The 22,436-nt window shown below is 37.0% G+C and overlaps 1 protein-coding gene across 1 annotated transcript in view; it reads left to right on the top strand.

Annotated features, from left to right (window-relative positions):
• LOC135467924 (ETS-related transcription factor Elf-3-like) overlaps positions 1 to 22,436 on the top strand; it is a 39,294-nt gene that overhangs the window by 5,662 nt on the left and 11,196 nt on the right. The window contains exons 2-4 of the mRNA XM_064745853.1: positions 15,606 to 15,694; positions 18,424 to 18,730; positions 19,714 to 19,956. Of these exons, the coding sequence (XP_064601923.1) occupies positions 15,662 to 15,694; positions 18,424 to 18,730; positions 19,714 to 19,956 (583 nt within the window). The 5' untranslated portion in view covers positions 15,606 to 15,661. The remainder of the gene's footprint in view (positions 1 to 15,605; positions 15,695 to 18,423; positions 18,731 to 19,713; positions 19,957 to 22,436) is intronic.

Raw genomic sequence — 22,436 nt, 5'->3', positions numbered from 1 at the left:
CTGACGGTTGGGATAACACCACCGAAGTGTTGATTCATGTAAAAGTGGAGGATAAATGACTTATCGAGGGTATAAGGTTAGTATATGGCTGTGCTGTTTTTATGTCCTATTTATTTTGCTACATTTTGCTGTGCATTTTGTTTTCATTTGGGGAAAATTGTCGTGTTTTAGTAACGCTTTATCAATAGGCATGCGCATAATAGTGTACACTTAGTCATTATTACTTTTTCTGATACTGACTGATCACATTTGGAGTTCAAGAGGAACATGATGATGTTGTTGTTGTAGCAACAGAAATACGGTAGTTGTCTGGAAGGAAACCTAATACATGAAGATTTGTAATTTAAGTGAACTATTAGTCACAAAATGACTAGACATTACTACCAAGCCTTGCACAGCTCGTGGTGATGACTTATGCATAAATGTCATTTGACAGAAACTTCCGCGATCCGACGCCGACCATAATGGTGACGTCGTCTCTGGAAAGTGGGCACGCAATCATCAGTTGAAACTACATACATCTACACTTCATCATGCAATCCGCAGAGTTTCTGTTGTGACGGATTCCAATAGAGGGCGGCTGGTGCAAAATGTGCTGATAGTGAACTTGACGAATTATCAGTTGTATTCGACCCGACCGCCATTTACATGCGAGTCTTGTCTTAAACACTGGACAAATCGGACGAGCCAAGCTCAAGGCACGCAGGTCATCCAGCATCGCGGTGCAGTGTAGACGAGGGAGGGTTGGTCAGGCGATTAAGTCTCGTCAAAGTCACGTTCGTGTGATCTCGTGTGAACGTGACGTTTGCTTGATCCGGGCAATCGTTTAGCTTTAACAGTTTCTTTACATAGAAATCAGTGCCTTTTAATTTTATTATACCATTGAGATGATACGAATGCTGTAACACGGTGAAAAGCCTAAGATCATATCTCCAGCGTCCATGGGAGTTGCCCTGCTGTGCACGATGAGTGGCGGTAAGACACATACTTATAGTCATACATTCTCCGATCTGCAAAATATGTGACTTCACTGCACCTATAACGAATCTCAAACACATTGTATATCGTAAAATCTGAAAATGTTTGTTTGAAACAACACAGTATATTTGCCTTGCAAATAACGACGAATAAGCGCCGTAAAATCCCCTCTTCATGTATATTCCAAAATTTTCGTTACTAGCGATGAAATAAAGAGCTGCCGCGTGTTTTAGGATTAGCATGTTGACTGGTAATATTCGTGCAGCATCTTTCAATAAACGTGTAAAAAGTAGAAGAAAAAAAATAACACTAACGCGCTGCCAGTAGTTCAGGCTGATTACAAGTTGCTTCATTTTGACTCTTTTTTTTTCAATTTTTTTTTTTTTTTGCTGCATTGTTTTTTCACTGCCTCTGTTGCTCCAACTGTCTCTCGCCCGTGGCTACATGTCATATCTGTTGTACGTGTGAGATGTGATATGCTAGCCTTGTGCATGTTCTGTACATTCTTTCTCTCGCACCAGAGAGGAAAAATACAAGTTAAATTCAAAAGGTTTGTCGTTGTAAATATGTAGGACATTTCTCCAAGTTTATAGTCCCGCATCAAACATCCCCCTTGAGACCCGGGGAAAGCGCGTTGCGATTCATCGTGCAGTCTTTGTCGGACGTGGTCGACAAACGCACGTACAGGAGGCAGTTAGCAATGTTGTGGTGGCAGCTTTTATCCAATCGAGCACACGCACGTTACAATCGACAAATTGGGCTACAAAATACAGGAGACGATCATGAAGAAATGTCTTACAAATTAGTAATATTGTGATAAAAAAAGCACGCTTAAAGTGTAATAATTTGACTTAATGTGGCTGATTCTGCAAAAATTTACTTTTCCTTGCAAGTCCTGTAATATATGTGTATGTATATATATACCATGTTATCTGTCCTCTAATTCAGTGTTTGGTAATGAATTACGAATAACGGAGCATGCGCACAGGGTTCATAATATTTACCATTTTGTCATTTTAGAACTATATTGTTGTTATAAGTGACATGCAATATTTGCTTTTAAGACCTTTGAAATTACCTTTTGTTAAAGTCATCATATAGGCCCGATATATAGCTTATAAATCATTCTGTTATTGTCATAAACTTACACTGTTTGAGAAGTAAGATCGAATGCTGCATTAATATTATTTTTTTTCTAACTTTAAGCAAAAGGAATCTATAAATCTTTGGCTATATGTTAGCATCTTGTTGGTCCAAGTTGTTGGCAGTTAAAACTGTTCATTTCATGCCTATATAGTAGTATTCACTGATCAGTCAGAGCACAGGTCATGTTCATATAACTGTCACTTCAGTATTTTCCAAGTTCGTATTGAAATGAACGGAGAAATCCGGTCAAGCTACAGTATATTATTATAGATAGTAATGCACGCGCCTGTGTTATTTTGGCACATTACACTTCCTTTCCGAAGACTGTTGCGAAATCCACGACATACCATTCTAAAAATGTCGTATTGCTACAGTGGGCAGTGGATGTAAACCAACTCAACGTTTACTGCACGGAAGTGAAACGCCTTCAATGTCACCAGGATGTTAAAAGTGCTAAAATGTTCGAATGTCTGAAAACGTATAGGTATATTTACCTATAGGCCTATATGATCAAAGCATATTTTCCAAAGCATATTCATATTTACATTATTTGATCAAATATATAAGAATATCACCCACTACAGTGCCCTTCGTGTTTACAGCGAACGTTCAGTATTTACAGCGTTTTTCCTTCCTTCACTGGCACGACTACAGTGATTGCGACATGAAGCTATGAATGGGTAAAATTGATATTTACATGATTCATAAACATGTGTTTTGCCATCACAGGGAAGTAGACCCATATTACAGATCAATGCGCTAAAAAAAATTTCTGTTCTTATTATATAGTTACTTTTTTGATTTTCTAACATCAACCAACATAAATTCTATTCCAAAAAAATTTTGGTAACTGTGAACGTTTTGTCACAAATTGTAATTTACATCTTTAAATTTCCCTCTTTACATGAAACTTTGTGCCTTTAAAAGTCGTTGTTGATGAATTTTGGGAGTTTTTTTTAGGTTTAATAGTTCAGTCCAACATTTGCATAAAACTCCTTTTTTCGAGCTTGCGTAAGCTTCATTAGTCTTTCTCGAGATATGTATATTTTTTTACAGCATATAAAATTAATAAAACAATCAAAATGAATCTGACCAGCTCTCATTCAACCCGAAGCCAATGATATAACTGTAATTTCTCATCGCAACTCTTTATAACCAAAACTAATATTTGACTATATTGTTCGTTTATTAATTATGGCAATAACTTTTGAAGCACATTACATATATATCCAGCTGTCGCGTTTTATACAAAGGTAGTTTCATTCATGTATAAATACCTCCCCCTCTCCCCCTCCGTATCATGCTTGAGAATGAATCGTTTAATTACATGTGTACAGATCATCTACAGAAATCAAACGCTGCTGCGATGACAACAGCTTAAAGTTGCATATTTCAACTGCATATTACTTGTTCGTTCGCAGCGCTGTTGTGTATTTTTTAAGAAGGTACTATTTCTACTACGCTAAAATAAAAGTTACTTTTATTTATTTGACACAGTATAAAACACACATTGCTGCAACAAAATGAACAACTCCACAGGTAAATAAGAACAATATAGGCTCTAGTATTGTAAATGTCTTACCCGAACGACCTTGACATTTATCAAATATGACTCCATTTATATGTTTTGTTTTTCATCGTTTAAATATCCACTGTTTGCTACATGTAGGTTGGCCAAACAAGAAAATCTGTAGATATATATATTGTTTTCACAACAAAATTAGTTATATGACGGGATACAACATTTAAATTGTTCTGTTGATATCTTACAAACCAGTTCATAAGACGTCGAAAGTATTGTAGACTTTATGTTATCTAGTTTAATTCAACATAAGCGTTTTTTTTCCTTCTTTGTTTTTTTTTCTCTATTTGATCTGGTCTCTCAAAAGCATTTTTGTTCACACTTCTGACGGTAGAAGTCGCCACAGCTTTAGCACATATTTAAGTGGCTCAAGCACTGTTATAGGTAGAAAGAGTTATATCCGCAATGGCGATTCCTAGGAGCCGATGTAAGAAGGGAAGTTCTGGTCAGAAGAAACTAGGAAGTGACGACTCTGTTTAGAGTGCTGAGATTGTAGCCTTTTATTGATATGCATGTTGACCCCATAACTAAATAACCCATGCACAGTTAGTTTGACCCTTCCTGCACGAACGAATGACAGACACTGAACGCACACTACACAGCAGGTGTGGTGTGTATCCCATTATTCACCTTGTGCGTTAACCCAAAAAACTTGAGTGACGCGTCTCAAAAAGGGTGGAAATAACCTTCAACCGTATGCTCTACAGAATTATTAAGATGATAACGAAAACAGAGAGGACGTTTTGCAAAGTATATTGTTGTGCACAAAGTTACAAAAGCTTTGCTCTGGAGGCTTTGTCGAATTCACAGCTCAAATTCCATTCCACGTGTCTTTCCTGCACCACCTATACAGTCCATTATTCTTGTTTTAGGTATGACTTCTTTTGGACATGCAAGGACATTGACTAGAACCGGATGTATAACACTGTGTGGGATAAGGAAATCTTACATTGCAGCTATACATTGTCCTCAACGACAATGCGTTCATACAAATTAGCAGGCCTACGCAAACAACCTGGAACATCAACGTCTCCACGATTTTCTTCGAAACTTCTGCGAAACCACCATTTTGTGAAATTTATACCTCACAACTGTTGAATGAACTATCAGAATATAGATTCCATTCACAGGGAATAATACACCAAAAAATTGTCAGCTGTAAATGATACACCATTGATACTTATTTGCATTCTTCCACCCGGATATATAGTATAGTGTCAAAGAATGTAAGCTAAACTTCACACTACCGGTATCTAGTGTGTTCACGGGTTGGTGAAGAATCAACGCAGAAATTCTGTAATCGACCGCATATCTGGCTGTCAGTGACTTACTGAAACGATCACTCTAAGTACAATAGGTAAGTTAATTAATGCATTAGTTTATTTAATCTGTGATGTTCACCCTTTATTTTGAGCGTTATTAAAATATAATAACACTCAATGATGTTCAAAAAACTAACCAGTCAGCTTATCAGACATTACTTATCACCTAGTTGTCGTTGGTTTATCTCATTTTGCTCTATGTCTTTTACCGAGCAGTGTAATTACTTCTGACTGGCTGTTGAAAATAATTACACTGTAATCACAAACAGTGTATGTTAACAGTAAAATGTTTTATAAAGTAGATAAACAACAGTAGCGTAGATAAACAACTCTCTGCTGACTTTAAATGTCCAGTCATTTGCGTAGTAACTTTGGTAAGGTGTTGTAAAACTACAAATGTATGGCCAAAGTGCTGCGAAAATGCAAATATCGATCAAATATACAGCATCCTGATGTACAGTTACAGCTAAAATTAGTGTACACGTAGATAAGTTGATGGTAAGTCTGTTCTGACTATTTGTACGGTATTGTTTGTAGTTCTACTAAATTTTTGTCTATGTATTGTAAAATACAGACAGATATGGTGTATGTATACAGAAATATTACACGGTGGAGGGAACACAAAAACGCCATTTTATCCAATCATTGCCAACGACTTTTTAAACAAAATAGCATAATGTCAAATTTAAAAAAAAAAAACGATAAAAAAAAAACAACAACCACAATGTAAAAATGTCAGCTAAGCCAATAAATCTTGTCTAATGCGCTTCATAAATTCACGCCTAACTGTCTGTAATTTAGACACTTTGATTTATCCCATATTTTCCGACGACCCCCAAGTGGGACGGCCGCTTGATTTCAGTCATAACAACACAACACGCCGCGAGTTTAGGGCAGAGTCAGGGGAGCAAAACAAACCTATCCTCTTGTAATTTACATATCGTGTAGGTTAACAAGGTGACAAGAGGTTTCCAATGGTGTGAACACGAGTGCTTACGAAGATCATGGGATTAGCCTATCCCAAGTGGGACTTGATGGGGCCTGGTGCGTCTTAACAGTCCTCGGGCTTTACGGTGCGGTCAGCGGATGGACTCGTACATCGCCGGCAGTCGTGTTGGTACAAGAAACACACATTAACTAATATAGGGAGTAAAAAAATATATATATATATATCAAGGTTGAAGTACTATTACAAGAGGTCGACCATGATGACAAATCTAACGTAAGTAAAACCGACTACAAAAGACATGTCGTTCATACGTATAGAAAAAATGCTGTGTTTGACTATATTCCAAACTGAGAGAGTTTGAAAAGTGTTATTGTCCAAACAGATCAGCTGTACACTGAATGGTACAGTATATATGTGTAGGCCTCTTTACATTTATTATATATATATATATATATATATATATATATATATATATATATATATATATATATATATATATATATATATATATATATATATATATATGGCTGTTTGAACCCGTGGCTGCGACCTTACATTCGGGAAAAATATTAGGCAAGTTTCCTTCCAGTCCCCTGCCGAATTCCGCCACAGCTAAACCTGTCGATCCTATCGGTGAAATATTCTCTGTAATATCACAATTAAAGCAAGTATGCAAATAAATAGATAAATAGATAGTGTAATGGATGTATGCTTCAGGCTATTTTTCCGATGGGAACGGGAACGCCCGTTGTCCAGCTGTTAGGGTGCTATAGAGCAGCACAGGAGCCCAAGAAGATGTGACCAATGCGATTGATGCGAGTTCATGCTGGCTTCCCTCCGGTCGTACGTGAGAAGGTTTGTCAGCAACCTGATGGAGGCTGTGCCCCTCCCCCCCCCCCCGCCCTCGGTTCCTCCTGGCTTTCTCTCACTTTAATGCTGGCCGCCGCCCTTACAAGTGAATTGTTCTTGGGTTTACCGTAAAACTCCAATCAAATAAATAAATAAGTTTTATAAATAAATTTTATTTTTATGTTATTGGATTTTTGTCAAAAACCGTTTGCTTCATCCGACTTAACCAGATGCGGGAAACTCTTTTTAAGATATCATTTTAAGCAATAAGCCTCCCACGATAAATAAAATGTATATGAGTTGCCGATAAAATCGTTAAATAAGCACATTGCGTCAGTTGAACACTTTTGAATTTGTTCCACTGTGCTCTAGCTCAATTGCATGCTGCAAATCATCATGATTTGACAAACTAGGTAGTGAATATAATGCTTTTAGCTGCCAACACGTACGAAACGTGGACGCTACAGGTTAACGTGCCTGTTGTCCTCCGTATCGTTATACCTTGTAACGTAACGAACAACGTTAGGCTTCTCTAACGTGACAAAAATTGGTGAATCTGAGTTGAAATATTTTACCAATGGTGAGCTAATTGACGTCTTAAATATCCCCTGCGATGAGTACAAGATAAATGATGCTTTAACACGTACACTACAGGGTATATTTTCAAATATATCTACATGCAACTTTTTGTTCCATTTATGTAATCCGTGGTCTAAATTTAGCTACAAATTTATGTGAATTTTAATTTTGTCTGTTAAATGGAACACTAGTTTCGCATTAAGTAGATATCCAAAACAGAATTAGTTCGCCGATGTTTTTATTAAGTAATCTGAGCTATATATAGATTGTGTCTTCATTTAATAGCGCAATGTCAACATATAAAGGGTAATTATGTGTTGTGTTACGACAGGGTCATTTCTCTGTCCAACGTGATTCAAATGTTATTATAATTAAATGCAAGGCTTCAAGTTGAAAGTTGAAAGCAGTATAGATGAGAACAGTTCATTTTGTAAACCAGCTTTATATGGTTTCCAAACAGAATCTGAATGGATTACCTTTAAAACTACAAACGTGGGAAACACCAAAACATTGTAAGTACTCTCAAATATTTTCAGTTTCATTTGATACGTAATCAGCTCTTACACCTTGGAAGGCTGATGTCATTCGTTTCAGGTAAAACTTGTCCGCTTCAAAACTGTTGTTCATTTATTAATAATATATATAAACCCTGCCTAAAATTATAATATTTCTCAAAAATTTCCAGTAATTTTTAAACAATAAAATAAAACTTTTCAGAATTTGAAAGTTTTGAATTGATGAAATTTAACAAATTTGATTCCAGTACATTTACCTTGACAAATAACTTCCGCCACTACATGAGTGATGTTTAAATTGTGTTTCTCATGAAATTAGTTTTCATATATTCATGCATACTCATGACTTTTTTTTTTGTTGTTTTCATTGACTTCCCTATAATTGCTTAAACTAGTGAGATATTCTGCATATTGTTTGTTTGAACAGTGGTCATATATGTCATTTTCTAATCTGAATATAATGAAATTATATGTAATAAAATGAAATAATTTTTAGATTGTTGTTAAGATGCACATAAGTAATAGATTCCGCGCCTAATGATTAGGTCATGGCTGTGTACTGGATTAAATTCTTGACTACCTCTATTAAAGACCTAATTTTCTTTTCCGGGTTTGTTAAAATCAATATATCAAAGTATATTAACTGACCTATCACCAGGGTGAATTAGCATTTTACCTCTTGTCATACCAACCCACATGTATACAACTGGCACACTTCTGTGTTTTTGGTCAATAGGGGAGTTTCACTTTTATCGTTGAGGGTAAAACGGCCCTCCTGTGTCATGTGACTTGTGAAATATGTTAGGCAACCCTTGTAGACATTGATTTACCGATCGCTTGTCTTACAGTGTTCTAGAGGCACAAATGACATCTCTTTTCTGTAGAAACTTCACAAGTTCACAACCGTTCAGCTCCTCAATGTGCTCCATCGTTTGTCTACTTTAAATAACTTTTTGCGAAACTCTATCGTAAATTTGACCCCACAATAGTTGCATAACATTTTGACAGGTCACATTGTACAGTAGGACATTTTTATCTTTAGCTATAGAAGAGTTCGGACTTGAAACTCAACTGTTCAGTTTAATTAATCACGAAAGCTGGTTCGAAACCCGAAGAGTTCTCCGCCAATTTTCAGTAGTGTACTCGTGTAAATGGTAAATAACGGTCAAATTACTGTTAATTCAAATCAAGGTTCTTTGCAAGCACCATCTTGTTGTCGTTTTCATACAGGCCAAAGCGTTACAGAACCTCAATACAAAGGAAACTGTTAGGAAGGCAGGTTTGGCTTAATTATCTCCATGAATAATTATCTTATCTTAGCATCACAGTTCAACGTCTGACGCTCATTTCCTTGATAAAATCAAAAACATAAAATCCCTCGCACAGGTTCAGATCAAAAGGTCAAAGTTTACATGATAAGATCTTATTCGCCAAAAAAACCCCAAAAAACAACAACAGCAAAGAAGAAAGCGTTTGTATATTACTATTGCTCTCGAATGAATCATGACCGACGTTTTGGCGTGTACGTATGTAAAAATAATTATATATCAAGTGCTTGATGTCTGAAGCAGTCCTCTTTAAAAACTAATAGAGAAAACATAGATGAAAAGAATATTTAGTAATTCTGGTTCAAAGTCAACCAGAAAAAGGAACATAGAAAGCCCAAATCAAACCAACAATATAAGTTCAAAGAGGGACCCTCGCTGGCTCAGATGTTTAAAGTGCTGTCTTTACAGAGACTGTCAGGTCTTTGACCAATGAGGTTGTGTGCTGGAATCCAGCCCTCGCTGACTCGGTTTATGGCATTTAGTCAGGAGATTTAACATGTACCTGGCGAAGGGCGAGGGTTTACTTCTGGGGCACATTGATTTCCTCCATCAACAAAGCTAACCCCCATCACAAGAGTGAAAAATTCTTCAACAGCCTTCGCCGTTACGCACCAAGACAATAAATGAGTAAGCTCAGTTCTTGGAGAAAAAAGTTGTTTTCCAGGCAATACCCACGATAGGGTCGTCATAATGATACGTACTGGTAGTGTTTCCTGGAATACTAGTAGTTCATACAATACGTTTCCTTGAAACAATGGTGTAAATGTAGTGGGAGATGAAAATCCGGACTTTGACACATCGGTATAGACAAGCCAATCACCGCTCTTCTATGCTAATGAAATAATATGATTATAAACCCAAGACTAAAACATGGTATTTCTAGCGTTCACGTTGCCCTCATTTTCATTAGTCTAGTGTTAAACGATACAGCCTTATATAACATTGCATCTTAACGAAAAACAACACGTTTTGTATCTAGGTCAGGTTGTCCCAGACGACAAAGGGCTGCTTAGGATACATCCGTCAGCAGTGAATGACAAGACAGTCAGTCTACTTTCTGACCGATCGTTTGGCCAATGACATGACAGAAATGATCGTTCGCATTGCGAAGAATAGATTTAATTGGTCGTTTGTGTTTATGTAACTTCTCTGCCCGGATGTAAATTCCTTATGCAAGTGCAGAGATGCGGAAAATCACTTACCGCGGAATTTCTACCTGACGTTCGGAGTAGCTCGGAAGCATGAATGTAATTGGTCACGCGTGGTTTGTCAGACAATGTCGGTCAAAGGATGGATTTACTGTTAATTCTCCAATAATTAGCCCAACAAAGTCTAAATTAAAATATACATGTATTTGTTTTATTCGTATGTTGCTTTATTTTTTTTTCTATTCTCTGGTTGGATTTTTACGCACAGATCGATTAGAGATGTTGTGGGTATTTCTCTGTACAGCACGATTCATCCACTAGAAACATCAGTTATTCATATTACTACGTGGCATAACAGCAGCTACTGGCTTCGTGAGGTAAACAAAAAAATTCTTTAATCTTTTTCCTAAACGTCTACCTGCTTCTACAACAATGACTAGTGAAAAAGTTGAAAAGTAATGCTTAGGCAGCACAACCGTGATATTGTTGACAGAATCTGACGAAGAGTCAAGTCACCCCAAGTTTTGGCGAGCTCATTTTTGCTTTACCTCGACGAACACCTTTTAAGCCCGATGTTATACGGATTAATGCGTGCAGATTGGGATATAATTTTATTTACCACCTGAGTGACTTCAACATTAATTGCTTTTTTATAATGAATTTGACTTGAATAATATAAAAATGTGAATAAAATGGATATTACGTGATATGAAGACGCAGACAAAACTTCAGAAACATCTATATTTGTTAGACAAACGTGTAGCCAAAGCTGCAGCAGGCAACTAATTTATACCATCTTTTTAAATTTCGAAAGACATAGGCCTACACTTTAAAATCAGATACTTACTAAGGTATGAGAAACATGGCTACTCCCCTGACATTGATTTTATTGAAGACAATGTGAAGATGGCGTAAAACTAGTTCAAGTTCAGTTCGCCAGGGGGCATTTTACAATATGTATGTATCACCGAGGTAGGTAACTTCCGCCGAGACGTTTTTTTTGTGGAGTCGTTTCCCGTTGCTAGGCGTGCTTTAGGGAAAAATCGTTTCCGCCGAGTGGGGCGTGACCATATCTTTGCTGACATATCAGCCGCTAGAAATCTCACTATGAGTTTGCATTCTCTCAGGAAGTATCATGAAATTTAATCTTGATATTCCCGTCTAACATTGAAACAAAAGAATTAATTTGTGAAACTGAATGCAATGGAAATGAATGAAGATCGAATAAGTTTCTTTTATATACAATCCAGCTTAGTTAGCAAATCATTTTCATGTTAGATGTAAATAACAGGTTTTGTTTTAAATCTATTTTTGTTTCTGGCTAATTAATTTTCAGTTCCTCAACGTGTTGTTTCAAAGGATAAAACAAACAAATATACAAAGGAAACAATTTGAAACTGGACAGTTAAATTACAGTTAGGCATTTGGATGGAGAGCATTTTGGTTATAAACATATAGAATAACAGGAAACGTTTTATCCATTAAAAAAATAATAATATGAAATGTCGTGAAAACTACAGTGCATTAATATGAGCAAATGTAGACCGTATTCTCTTTTATAGCTCTTATATCTTTTATGTATACATGTTTTGCGCTCTGACACATTGTTTCAAAAAATTGAAAACATTCATATTTTATTAATGACTGTGAGTATTAGATAAACGTACGACGTAAAACCCCAAGCATACATGTATTAGATAAATATACTGTCAGTTTACATTCGTCCTCGGTTGCCTTTTTGACAGTTTGCGTAGTAATAATAACAGTACTCGTTTTCTGGGGGGGAAAAATGTAAGTTACGGTAAACCTGCGTTGACCACCGAGGGAAACAGCATGCCTTCTCAAGGTAAAGCATGCAGCACGTGACGACATCACGACTACATCGCTAAGATGAACACAGCCCTGATATGGTATGGTGGTGACAATACACGGGGCTTGTCTACCGCCATGTCATCATATGTATATGTAGAAGTATATGATGTTCACCTATGTCTAGAGCTAGAAACAGTAGTCCGATCGAATTGGTCTTTGATGGTGTATGAGCTCGTCATTACTCTTTTACCTGCCAAAAATCGACTCAGAGGTTTAGCATCATGTTAATGGCGAATCATTAGCAGTAAGTTGGGATCGTTTGTGGTGAATCAGCTATTTCCCTTAAAAAGAATACCTACATGTAAACCAAGCAATATCTTTTTGACTACATTGCTGCATGACCAGGTAAGAGTCATAATATGTATGTATGTATTTATGCTTGGGGTTTTACGTCGTACTTACAAATGTTTCACTCATAGGGCGACTTGGAGTCGTTAGGTGTGTGTACTCATACCGTGTCTTCTTGTGACAGTAAAAGTTATGATACAGATAAAAAATCAATGAAATCAATAACATTTCGTGTGAGATTAATTTAGAAAAATTCAAATTTCCTTTTCGATTTCCATCAACGCGACATTTAGTGTGCTTGTTAATGTGTTGTCTTTTCACCTTTCATTGCCAGGAAGAATCCGATTGGAAGATTCAGAAAGTTCTTTTTTTCATACAGTACTTATTTGCTATATGTACACCTTTACTACAGTCTTAGAGACTTGTCTAAATCTTTGTCATAGATGGTCTAGTTCCAATTGTCTCAAAGCTTTCTGTCACCTTCGTGAAAGTTTCGCAAAATAATCTTTCCAATAACTTCATAATAGGTTTTATCCATTATGGTGACGTCAAATAATGTACATTTACATTTGTGATGCATACAATTATCAAAGTAATACAAAAACGGACGGGGGGCCTCCGTGGCTCAGTCGGTTAGCGCGCCCTAGCGCAGCGTAGTGACCCAGAAGCCTCTCACCAATGCGGTCGCTGTGAGTTCAAGACCAGCCCATGCTGGCTTCCTCTCCGGCCGTACGTGGGAAGGTCTGACAGCAACCTGCGGATGGTCGAGGGCCATAATGCTGGCCGCCGTCGTATGAGTGAAATATTCTTGAGTACGGCGTAAAACACCAATCAAAAAAAAAATCAAAAACGGAGGTTTGGAAAGACTCCATGTTGGGAGAGGCCTGTGTAACAAACTTATTTAAACATTTATGATTTACTTGAAACTATATATTTAGAAAATAAATTTCACAAATATGTTCACTGACAAGGTGCATGTTCTGTTCAGTCTTGAATTAAAGTAAGGAAAAGAAGTGAAAACAATATTACCGAACTCGGTCGCAAGAATCAATGCAAATCAAAATCACTGATTTTCATCCTCGTTTTCGCCTTGGTAAGAACATTAAATATTCATATGATTTGTATCTCATTTGCAACTTTCCGTCCCTTTATATTGACATAGCAATGGTTATATTTCGTTCTGAATGATGTGACATACTGCTGTGCCAGACTAAAATCCTGAAAAAACTATGAGCAACTTTGCAAGTGAGAGGTTGACTCAATGGTTAATGGCAATGCCACTTCATTCTGCGGAAACGTATATACAATGACGTGCGTAATATATAATACCATCGTATACTAAGAGTCGTGTAATAAATCGTACAGCCCAATACCTAGCCAAATATTTCTATTTTTCCTCTATAGCCTCGATACCACCATAAGATTAAATATGAGTGTCGCATTTGTGCCACCATTGAAATAGTAGTGCCACGTTTGTGCCACCAATGAGATAAGTGAGCCACATTGTTCAGATTGAAGTGCCACGGTTGTGCCACCAATGAGATAGTAGTGCCATGTTTATGGCACCAATGAGATAGATGAGCCACGTCTGTATCTCCAGTGAGATAAGAATGTCACGTTTGTTGCAGCAATGAGTTATGAGTGCCATGTTTGTGTCACCAGTGATACCACGTGTACCGCTGGGTCAGTTGGCGAAGCAGGGTGGTTTATTCCGGGCTTTCTGGTTTCCTCTACCCATAAACATGACCACCCCATAGAAGTGAAAAATTCTTGAGAAGGTGTTAAATCAGCATGAATCATTCAGAAACCATGTAGATTACAACTGTACAATCTCACAAAACTGATGAAACAAATAAGTGAAGAAATGAATAAGTGGTGTCAATGTTTGTATTGAGGTTACGTCTTTCGATTCTGGCTCCTGCGAATTTGTTAGATACTTTGGCGGGATTCCATCTGCCGTAAACACCATCCTCTATACCTAATATTAATGTTATACAGTCTTGAAATGACATTCAAGTAATATTTTCGTACTTTATATAATTTCTTACTTTTCTGGTGGTTATTGACCTGGAACGTCCTTATTGGTTGACGGCTTGTATACGAATATCAGTTTCGACGCGTAGATTCAAATTCAAATAAAAAACAAACAAAATACTTATTCCGTCATAAATGTATAGGAAGACGGCTGGTGCAGAAGCTTCCACCAAATGATACTGCACCCTGTTACATTGTTCTACTTACTGACTGTTACAACTTGCTCGATTCATACGATAAAGTCCTAGCTCCTCCTGACTGGATGATTCTTGCTCTCAGATATGACCATTGTTAGGTTGAACAGAGACGTCAAAGTTGTGCCCCCCCCCCATCCACCACCCACCGCCCCCCGAAGAAAAATTTGCATATGATATGGAGAACTCAGTGGAAATACGGAGATTTCATTTCATGCTTACATGCACGTTTGCTTTAGATTTGAACTTTCTCTGGATATAGACATTTCCTTGTTATATTTCCTGAACACAAAGCAACTCTCTATTGGTTTATATTCTGCCAGCTTGCAAAATGCTTGTCACTGTATAGTCTTGAGTATGGTACATGTATATATACCTAACTATCTTAACGGGGATTCCCCTATAACGGATCTATTGTCGGTCGCTAAAAATGCATGTGACGTTTAAATCCTTCAGAGTAAACCTGTTCATTTTATTCACTTCTTTTTAGAAGGATGTAATGATCTGTGAGAATGTACAATGAAGCGTTTTCATTCAAAATAACACGCATCGGCTGTGACTGGTTATCAAACACGATTCAATAAGTTCCGTTATCCAATAGAATAGAAGCAGACAAGGTTAATAAACCACAGCATAGGGTTATACAACACCGTCACTTAACCGTGACATACTTTGCACGCATGTCAACCAAGGGCACATAAGTTAGGTTGTCTGAACGATTTATGTATTATGTGCGTCATGGAATAAACGGATTTCTAACATTTTGCATATTCCTCCATTCTTTTATTTTTTTTCTCTTTGCTATGTTTTCTACCAAACAGATTCGGGAGTTCGAGCGTTGAAATCGTGCACTAAGCTGAACCATCCATCGTATGCCATGCCGTCTGCTAGTCCTTTCTATTCGCCAAACGTAAGTAGAAAACGCTTATTCATACGCAGCTATATATGCTATTGCAATGATGTACGAACACGTTGGACGAGGTCTGTTGAGCAACACAATGGAACTGTATGCTTCCTGTTCATATGATGATGTCACTCTGTTGATCAGTATGCACGGAAGTGGATAAGAAAATCAATGCTGTTTTCATCCGTGTATAAAAGTAGAATCCAAACTGACTGAGTCTTCACTATTGAAATTGACTTGAGAACGCTCACTTCTTTATATGCCTACCAGCAACATTGTGAAATTAGTTTGAGACAAAACCCAAATAAGACTAAGTATTGTACTCAATACGATTATACTGGTATGCACGATGTTCAGATAAGGATAAGACCGGGATGCGTGTTACTCAGGTACTACCCTCGGGGAAACCATCTTTTGTACAGGTACGTAATACCATTTCTTTTATTCATTTATTCATTTAATTATTTGACACTGTCATTTGCATATATTTTGGGGTTTGTTTAGTTTTTTGCTTATCATTTACAGCTATTTAAATTTGAAATTCTCGCAATTTTAACTGCGAGTTCTATGATTACTTACTGATTGTTTTCTTTTAATATTTTGTTATATCTGGTACATCAATCTTTTAAATGTTTTTATTATTACCAATGATTTATTATTGTTATTATATTATTAATTTGTAGTTTGATAGCATTCAAATTAACAAAAGGTGATACGTGTTTGTACGTTTCATTGGATATCCATAAGCATGGGCAAAGTTCTGCATTTATCTTCTTCAGGTATCATTTTGTCAAAGAGTCTTTTTAAGAATTTTTTGAACGTAAGAAATCTTCGTGTGACGAATAATAATGTTATAATCATGTGCAGTATGCTTTCAGTTTTAAATTAAATGTTGGGGTTTGTGTAAATTTAGATAGAAAGTTATTGTACTCACTGTTATTGATAATTCTGTATATATTGTACCACGACTGTCAGTAAGAGTTCTGTGACTTCCTTCTCTCCAAGAACAACCATTCATATTAACAGCTAAGTTTAAGAAGCCATATCTTCTTAAGTAGCGAGACGACATGCTTCCTTTAGTGTAGTCCACGTAAACGCGTATCTGCATGTCTACGGCTATCCTGCGGATGTAGGTCAATGGCTAAACAAGGTCACCAGTTGGGGAACATTTTGTGAGAGAAAGTGGAAAATAAACTAGATCCTCCTTGGTCTTGTCATATATTTCTTTTTTAAAGTACTTATTAATGCCTCACGCCGAACTTAGTATATTAAATAAAAACACTTAAAGCATCGGTCTGCAAGTGGTTAAAACCTCTCCACGCAGAAGTATATGCTGAATTCCAGAGGTAAAACCGCGGCCGGGGACGGTTGCCTAAAGCTGGATTCGAACCAGAGACATTATTCTTAAAAGGGTCCGTTTTGTGTCATAGTCAGGAGTTAGCAAATATCGGCTATAACCTGAATTAGGGTAAATGATGACAGGAAACACAGGAGCGTGATTTTATTCGAACACGGACTTGAGGGTGATATTCCCTCAGATTCACCTCAGACAAGCGGTAACAAAACAGAATTTGTCAGTAAAATCCAGATCTCAGTTAGCACAGTATTGAGGTGTTAAGTAAGAATCAGGTTTTGTGAGTCAGCTGATTGAAGCGTGCAAAAATCCCGGATATAGCTTGACACCTTCAAGATACATGTGTATTCAAAAGTTTCCTAGAATGTCTTAACCTTAACTGGACACTTAACCTACAGTCCCCGAATCTAGCTGACAAATTTGAAAAACCGCCTGCTTAAAATCATGATATATTTGACGATATCTCTTCCACCATCGTTTAAACATGGGAAGCCGAAAAGCGAGGTCACTTGCAGAGCTTCATGTTTATGTGCAGTTGCTCTGTTTCATGCATTCATTTATTTCACACTCCAACCAGTAATATCAGTGCTTAGGTGTATTTACATAATACAAGTATGACAGCCATCCACGAACATATAGGATTACAAAAGCCATACAAAATTGAATTTAAAACTTAAAATAATTGTATCCTCGTTTGAAAACATCGATAGTTTTACTAGATTTATCAGTTTGTTTTCAGATTCTAAAGTATATCTAAAATGTGACTTCTTGTGAGTACACTTAAGAATTATCTGTCTAATGTTTATTCGCAAGTCTTTAAAAGTTAAACCGACGAAGAAGTGTTGTATTATCAGCAGCGCTGTGTGCTGTGAGAGTCGCCAGATAGCAATAAGCTGGAGGGCGCATGTCGATTCCGAAGGGCCTGTGTATATGTTCAGTGGCTGGAGGAGGACAAAACTTGGCCACATGTAGATCTTCAAGCTCAGGTGTTGGCTACGTAAGATCCATTACAAAGTCAATTAAGCTTATATCAACTCGCATAAATGCCTATAATAACTAATCATTTTTTTTATAAAGCGATGGGATGGTATATTAGTCTCCAAGCTCCGGGATCGCGAAAGGATCTTATAAAGGAGACTTAGTGTAAAAGTTCAAATCACTTAAAAACTGTTATTAAAGGTCAAATTATTGCTTGACAACGTAAATTTTGTGCAATTTACAGTAACATAAATTTCAGCTAAAATAATGAATGGGAACATACCCAATTTAATGACTGAAATTTTTACTTAAGTCCAAGATCGCTTCGTGGTCCCGGTGCCAAAACCTCATTCATTCAGATTATTCTGACAAGTTCGTCATGTATTTGATTTTATCTTCTCAGTTCCCTGGGATGGACAAATCTGATATCACCCTAGACACATCCACGTCACTGATAGACTTATGGGGGCCAGCCCCGGTCATTAACTCAGCGACATTTCAGCGAGTTTCACAGGACGAAATCCGCAGCTCGTGCACTAGCAATAGTCAGTCAGAGACGCTTTTAGGTTGTGGTGCAAGTACGACCAGCTCTGCCTCCAGCGTCGATCTTCACGTGGGATTTGTGGACAACAACAACACGAGTTGCTCTGGCAATATACAGCATCAGGCTAGCCTGGTGGCATCAAGAGAAGGAACATACTCCGACTTAGGTGAGTAGTATGTGATTGATTGATCGATGCTGTATGGATTGACTGATAATGGATGCATGGATCGATGGACTGGTGATGGACGCATGGATTGATAGACCGATACATGGATTGGTGATTGAGCCAATAGATGGATTTAGTCATTAGAGAAAGCATAGACGTTTGTATGAATGGTTATACATTTTATATGAAGAATCAGATTGATCTATTTAAAGTAGAATTAAAACGAGAAATTGTAGTCCATACTAGGCATATTTTGTACTAATATAAATGCAAAGTATTAAAAAATGTAAATAAATATTTACCTTTATAAAGCTTACAAAGTGGAAAATTTAAAAAGGCTTTTAGTGGTTATAATATTATATTTATAGGTTGATAAGAGAAAATTGTGTAACATACATTAAATTTTGGGATATGATAGATATGACTTGACAATTCTACCTGTTTCTAAATGCAGCATGAAAGGGCTTATGGTGTGACACATCTCAGTCAGGCGTTCATGGTTACATTAACTCAAAGTGAAAACAAAATGAACACTTGAAATAAAACTTCAAAAGAAACAAATACTATAGAAAGAGTGAGAGTGACACGTACAGCATTTTCAAGTTAAGCTCAACCACATAACAAATTCCTAGATCTGAGATTATATGTCATAATATTTTAACTTGGTCGAACCGATGTATTCTTGTAAAATGTCATCATGAAGTACACAGTTATAGCCTTTTCATGGATAGAGTTTTATAGACTTGAAGGAATCATTTTGATTATACTAAGGTAGAGGTGAAAATTTCCCCTGAGGACCTGTTCTGCTGTATATGAGTCTTCGAAATTGTTTCACCACGATATCCGTCACCTACTTCACTTCTATTTAAGAAGGTGTTACTGTATAAGATATTGCAGTAAAGCTAAAGGCAATCATGGGATGCCCCATTGTATCAGTATATGATTTAGAACATAAATATAACATTTAACACCCTTTCTTTCAGAATACCAGAAATTCGCAACTTGGGCTCAAAAGCATCCTGAATCTTGGTCTCCTCGCGAGGTTCTTGACTGGTTGTACTTTACAGCGGAGCAGCACAATCTTGACGGGTCAAAGTTGCGAGGCGAAGCCTTTCAGGATCTGCCAGGGGCCGACCTTTGCAGAATGTCACGAGAGGACTTCGACCAGGCCGATCCGCAATTTGGGGGCTTGTATTACGAAGTCTTCCAGAGTTTATTAAAATCAGGTAGGACTACTTAAACATATTGTATTTATACTATTGTACTGCAGCAAAGAGGTCTCGGTGGCTATCGTGTTAGCACAGCACAGTGACCAGTGAGCCTCTCAGCAATGCTGTTCCAATTTTCCACTTTCGTTCGTGGAAAATGAAATGCGAATAGACATTGTTTTTCTTAACAGAATAGCAGTCCACAAAGCCATCAGTCATATAGTTCTTCAGTAGAACCTACACAGGCGATGATCATTGGCTGCTAAATGTTGGTTTTAATTTAAGTTGGTGAACATTTCTCAGTATCTTCGATAAGATTATTTCTTTCAAAATAAAAGTTGCATTCAGAGATATAGAAAACATATAAGCTATAAGGTACATCAGCATGTGTTGTAGTTAATTTATGCACAGTGAAATCATAAAAGTCTTTACATGTGACTTGCAACAAGCACGAGTTACTTTTGTATTTTCTTTATTAGACTAATGAATGTCAAGTTTTCAAGAAATCATCCAATGTTTTTCTGAAAGTCAAGCCGTGCTTTGTGAAAATCTAGCAAACAGTGATCAAATATTTACTCACACGCATGAATTTGTTACCTTTATATAAAAACATCAGACACCTTGACGATGCTACTGGACAAAGCCTTGGACGTATCAATGTCTGTTCTTATTTATAGAACGTTTCTGTTTTCTCTTGTATTAAGATAAGGCGCGGACCTACAAACTTCAGACGCATCTGTTAATCACAAGTGGGAAGTTACTTGTTAAAGGTCAGCGGTTTGACCCGTTCACACCGGTTTCCTCCACTCATAAAACTGGATGCCAATGTGTATAAGTGAAAAATTCTTGCGTATGTTGTTAGGCAACAATCAAATAATATATTTCATTATTGTTAAACGCCATGGGGAAATGGTCACTTAAATAATGGCAATTAGTTTTTTTTGCTTCATCACGATTCCTTTGTTTATTTTATTCGTGTTTTGTAAATCCCTCTCTTCCTGCAAACACTAGCCATTTGAAAACCTCTAAAGAAAGTTCTGTTGTTTTCACACTATTCCACAGTGTTTGCCTTTCATGCGCTATAGTTGGAAAATGTCCTCATCAGAGCCTTCAGTGATCTGATAGGTCTAATGTTCAGCATATACTCATCGATCTAAACATTGGTTCAGTTGTTATATAGATGAAGATCTATTTTTGAGCAAACTTTGGGAAACTGTCGGATTTTTTTTTTTGTATATATCAGTTCATTGCTATACTGCTCCTTGTTTGATTTGGAAATACACACATTGTAGGAAATCAACTTGAAGCACAGATCAACAATTCTAATAAATAATATGCTAAAAACAAATCAGGGTTATGACCTCGGCATTGTGACTAGTTATAGACTTGACTAATGACATCAGCACGTCAAGGAATTGTGGATGCATTGTTTAAAGTATAGCTTGAGGCCGTGTTTTATTAAAGGATATGGATATATGCATGACAGTTCCGTGAAAGAAACCTTGAAACAGTTTTCAATAATAATGACACGCTGACACAATGCAATGAGCCCTTATTGTAGTATTTGATATGTTTTTACAATTGATCAATTACATATACATTAAGCTGACATATAAAACTATCCCTTCTTTCAAAATATGTTGGGGGCGAAAGTATTTAGATAATTGCTTTTTAAACCCACAATAAGTTTTATGGGTGAAGAAAATCGCAATGTTGGAGGTAAACCGCCCAATTTTGGCAAAGTACTGACAAGCTTTTCCAGTTGTGGCGTACAGCTTTTCACTGTGGAATACAAGCGATATTCATCTAACATTGGGAACAAAAGTATATTTCATAGTTTAACAGTTAGTAATGATATTCCAGCTGTGTCTCTTATACGAAGGAAGTCAGTTTTATGGGTGGAGGAAAGGTGACAGTTACTATCAAACTTTTCAACATGTGACGTGCAGATATGCACACCATATTAATAGGAGGTTAGTGGTCTTCAACGAGCTTCGGATTGTGCAAACGTATGCACGGAAACCGTCGACCACTTATTCTGATCAAGGCTCTACAAGCAGAGCAAATTCGCCGTCCAAGGCCAGATTTGAACCCTCTTGTGATTAAAAGACAGAAATCCTATACCCGAGTTTACAATATAATCCTATAATTATTCATGGTTTCACTGAACGTTAACCTAGCATTAAATAAGCATTTTTTCGTGGTCGACGTCAAGATTTTCCACAATAGGACAATTCCTCCCAGATCATTATAATTTTTATGGTAAATAATTAAGAAGTCTGCCACCCAAACTTTACATTCGACCAGAAGTATGCATTTGTCTTTACTGAGGATTTGGCGTAAGGAAGTGGTGCAAAAAGTGGGAAGCAGAAAATTTCTCTCTGACAGCTTTTCTGACTGCTGATATGGGCATGTCGTGTATAACCCAGAGCCCATAGCATTGATAATCACGTACCTGGTGTGAAGCAGTTACCGGCCTTTGTGACAGCCTTTTGTAT

This window comes from Liolophura sinensis, chromosome 6 (assembly GCF_032854445.1).
Source record: "Liolophura sinensis isolate JHLJ2023 chromosome 6, CUHK_Ljap_v2, whole genome shotgun sequence".
Taxonomy (NCBI): Eukaryota; Metazoa; Mollusca; class Polyplacophora; order Chitonida; family Chitonidae; genus Liolophura; species Liolophura sinensis.
This window is presented reverse-complemented; position numbering and strand designations above follow the sequence as displayed.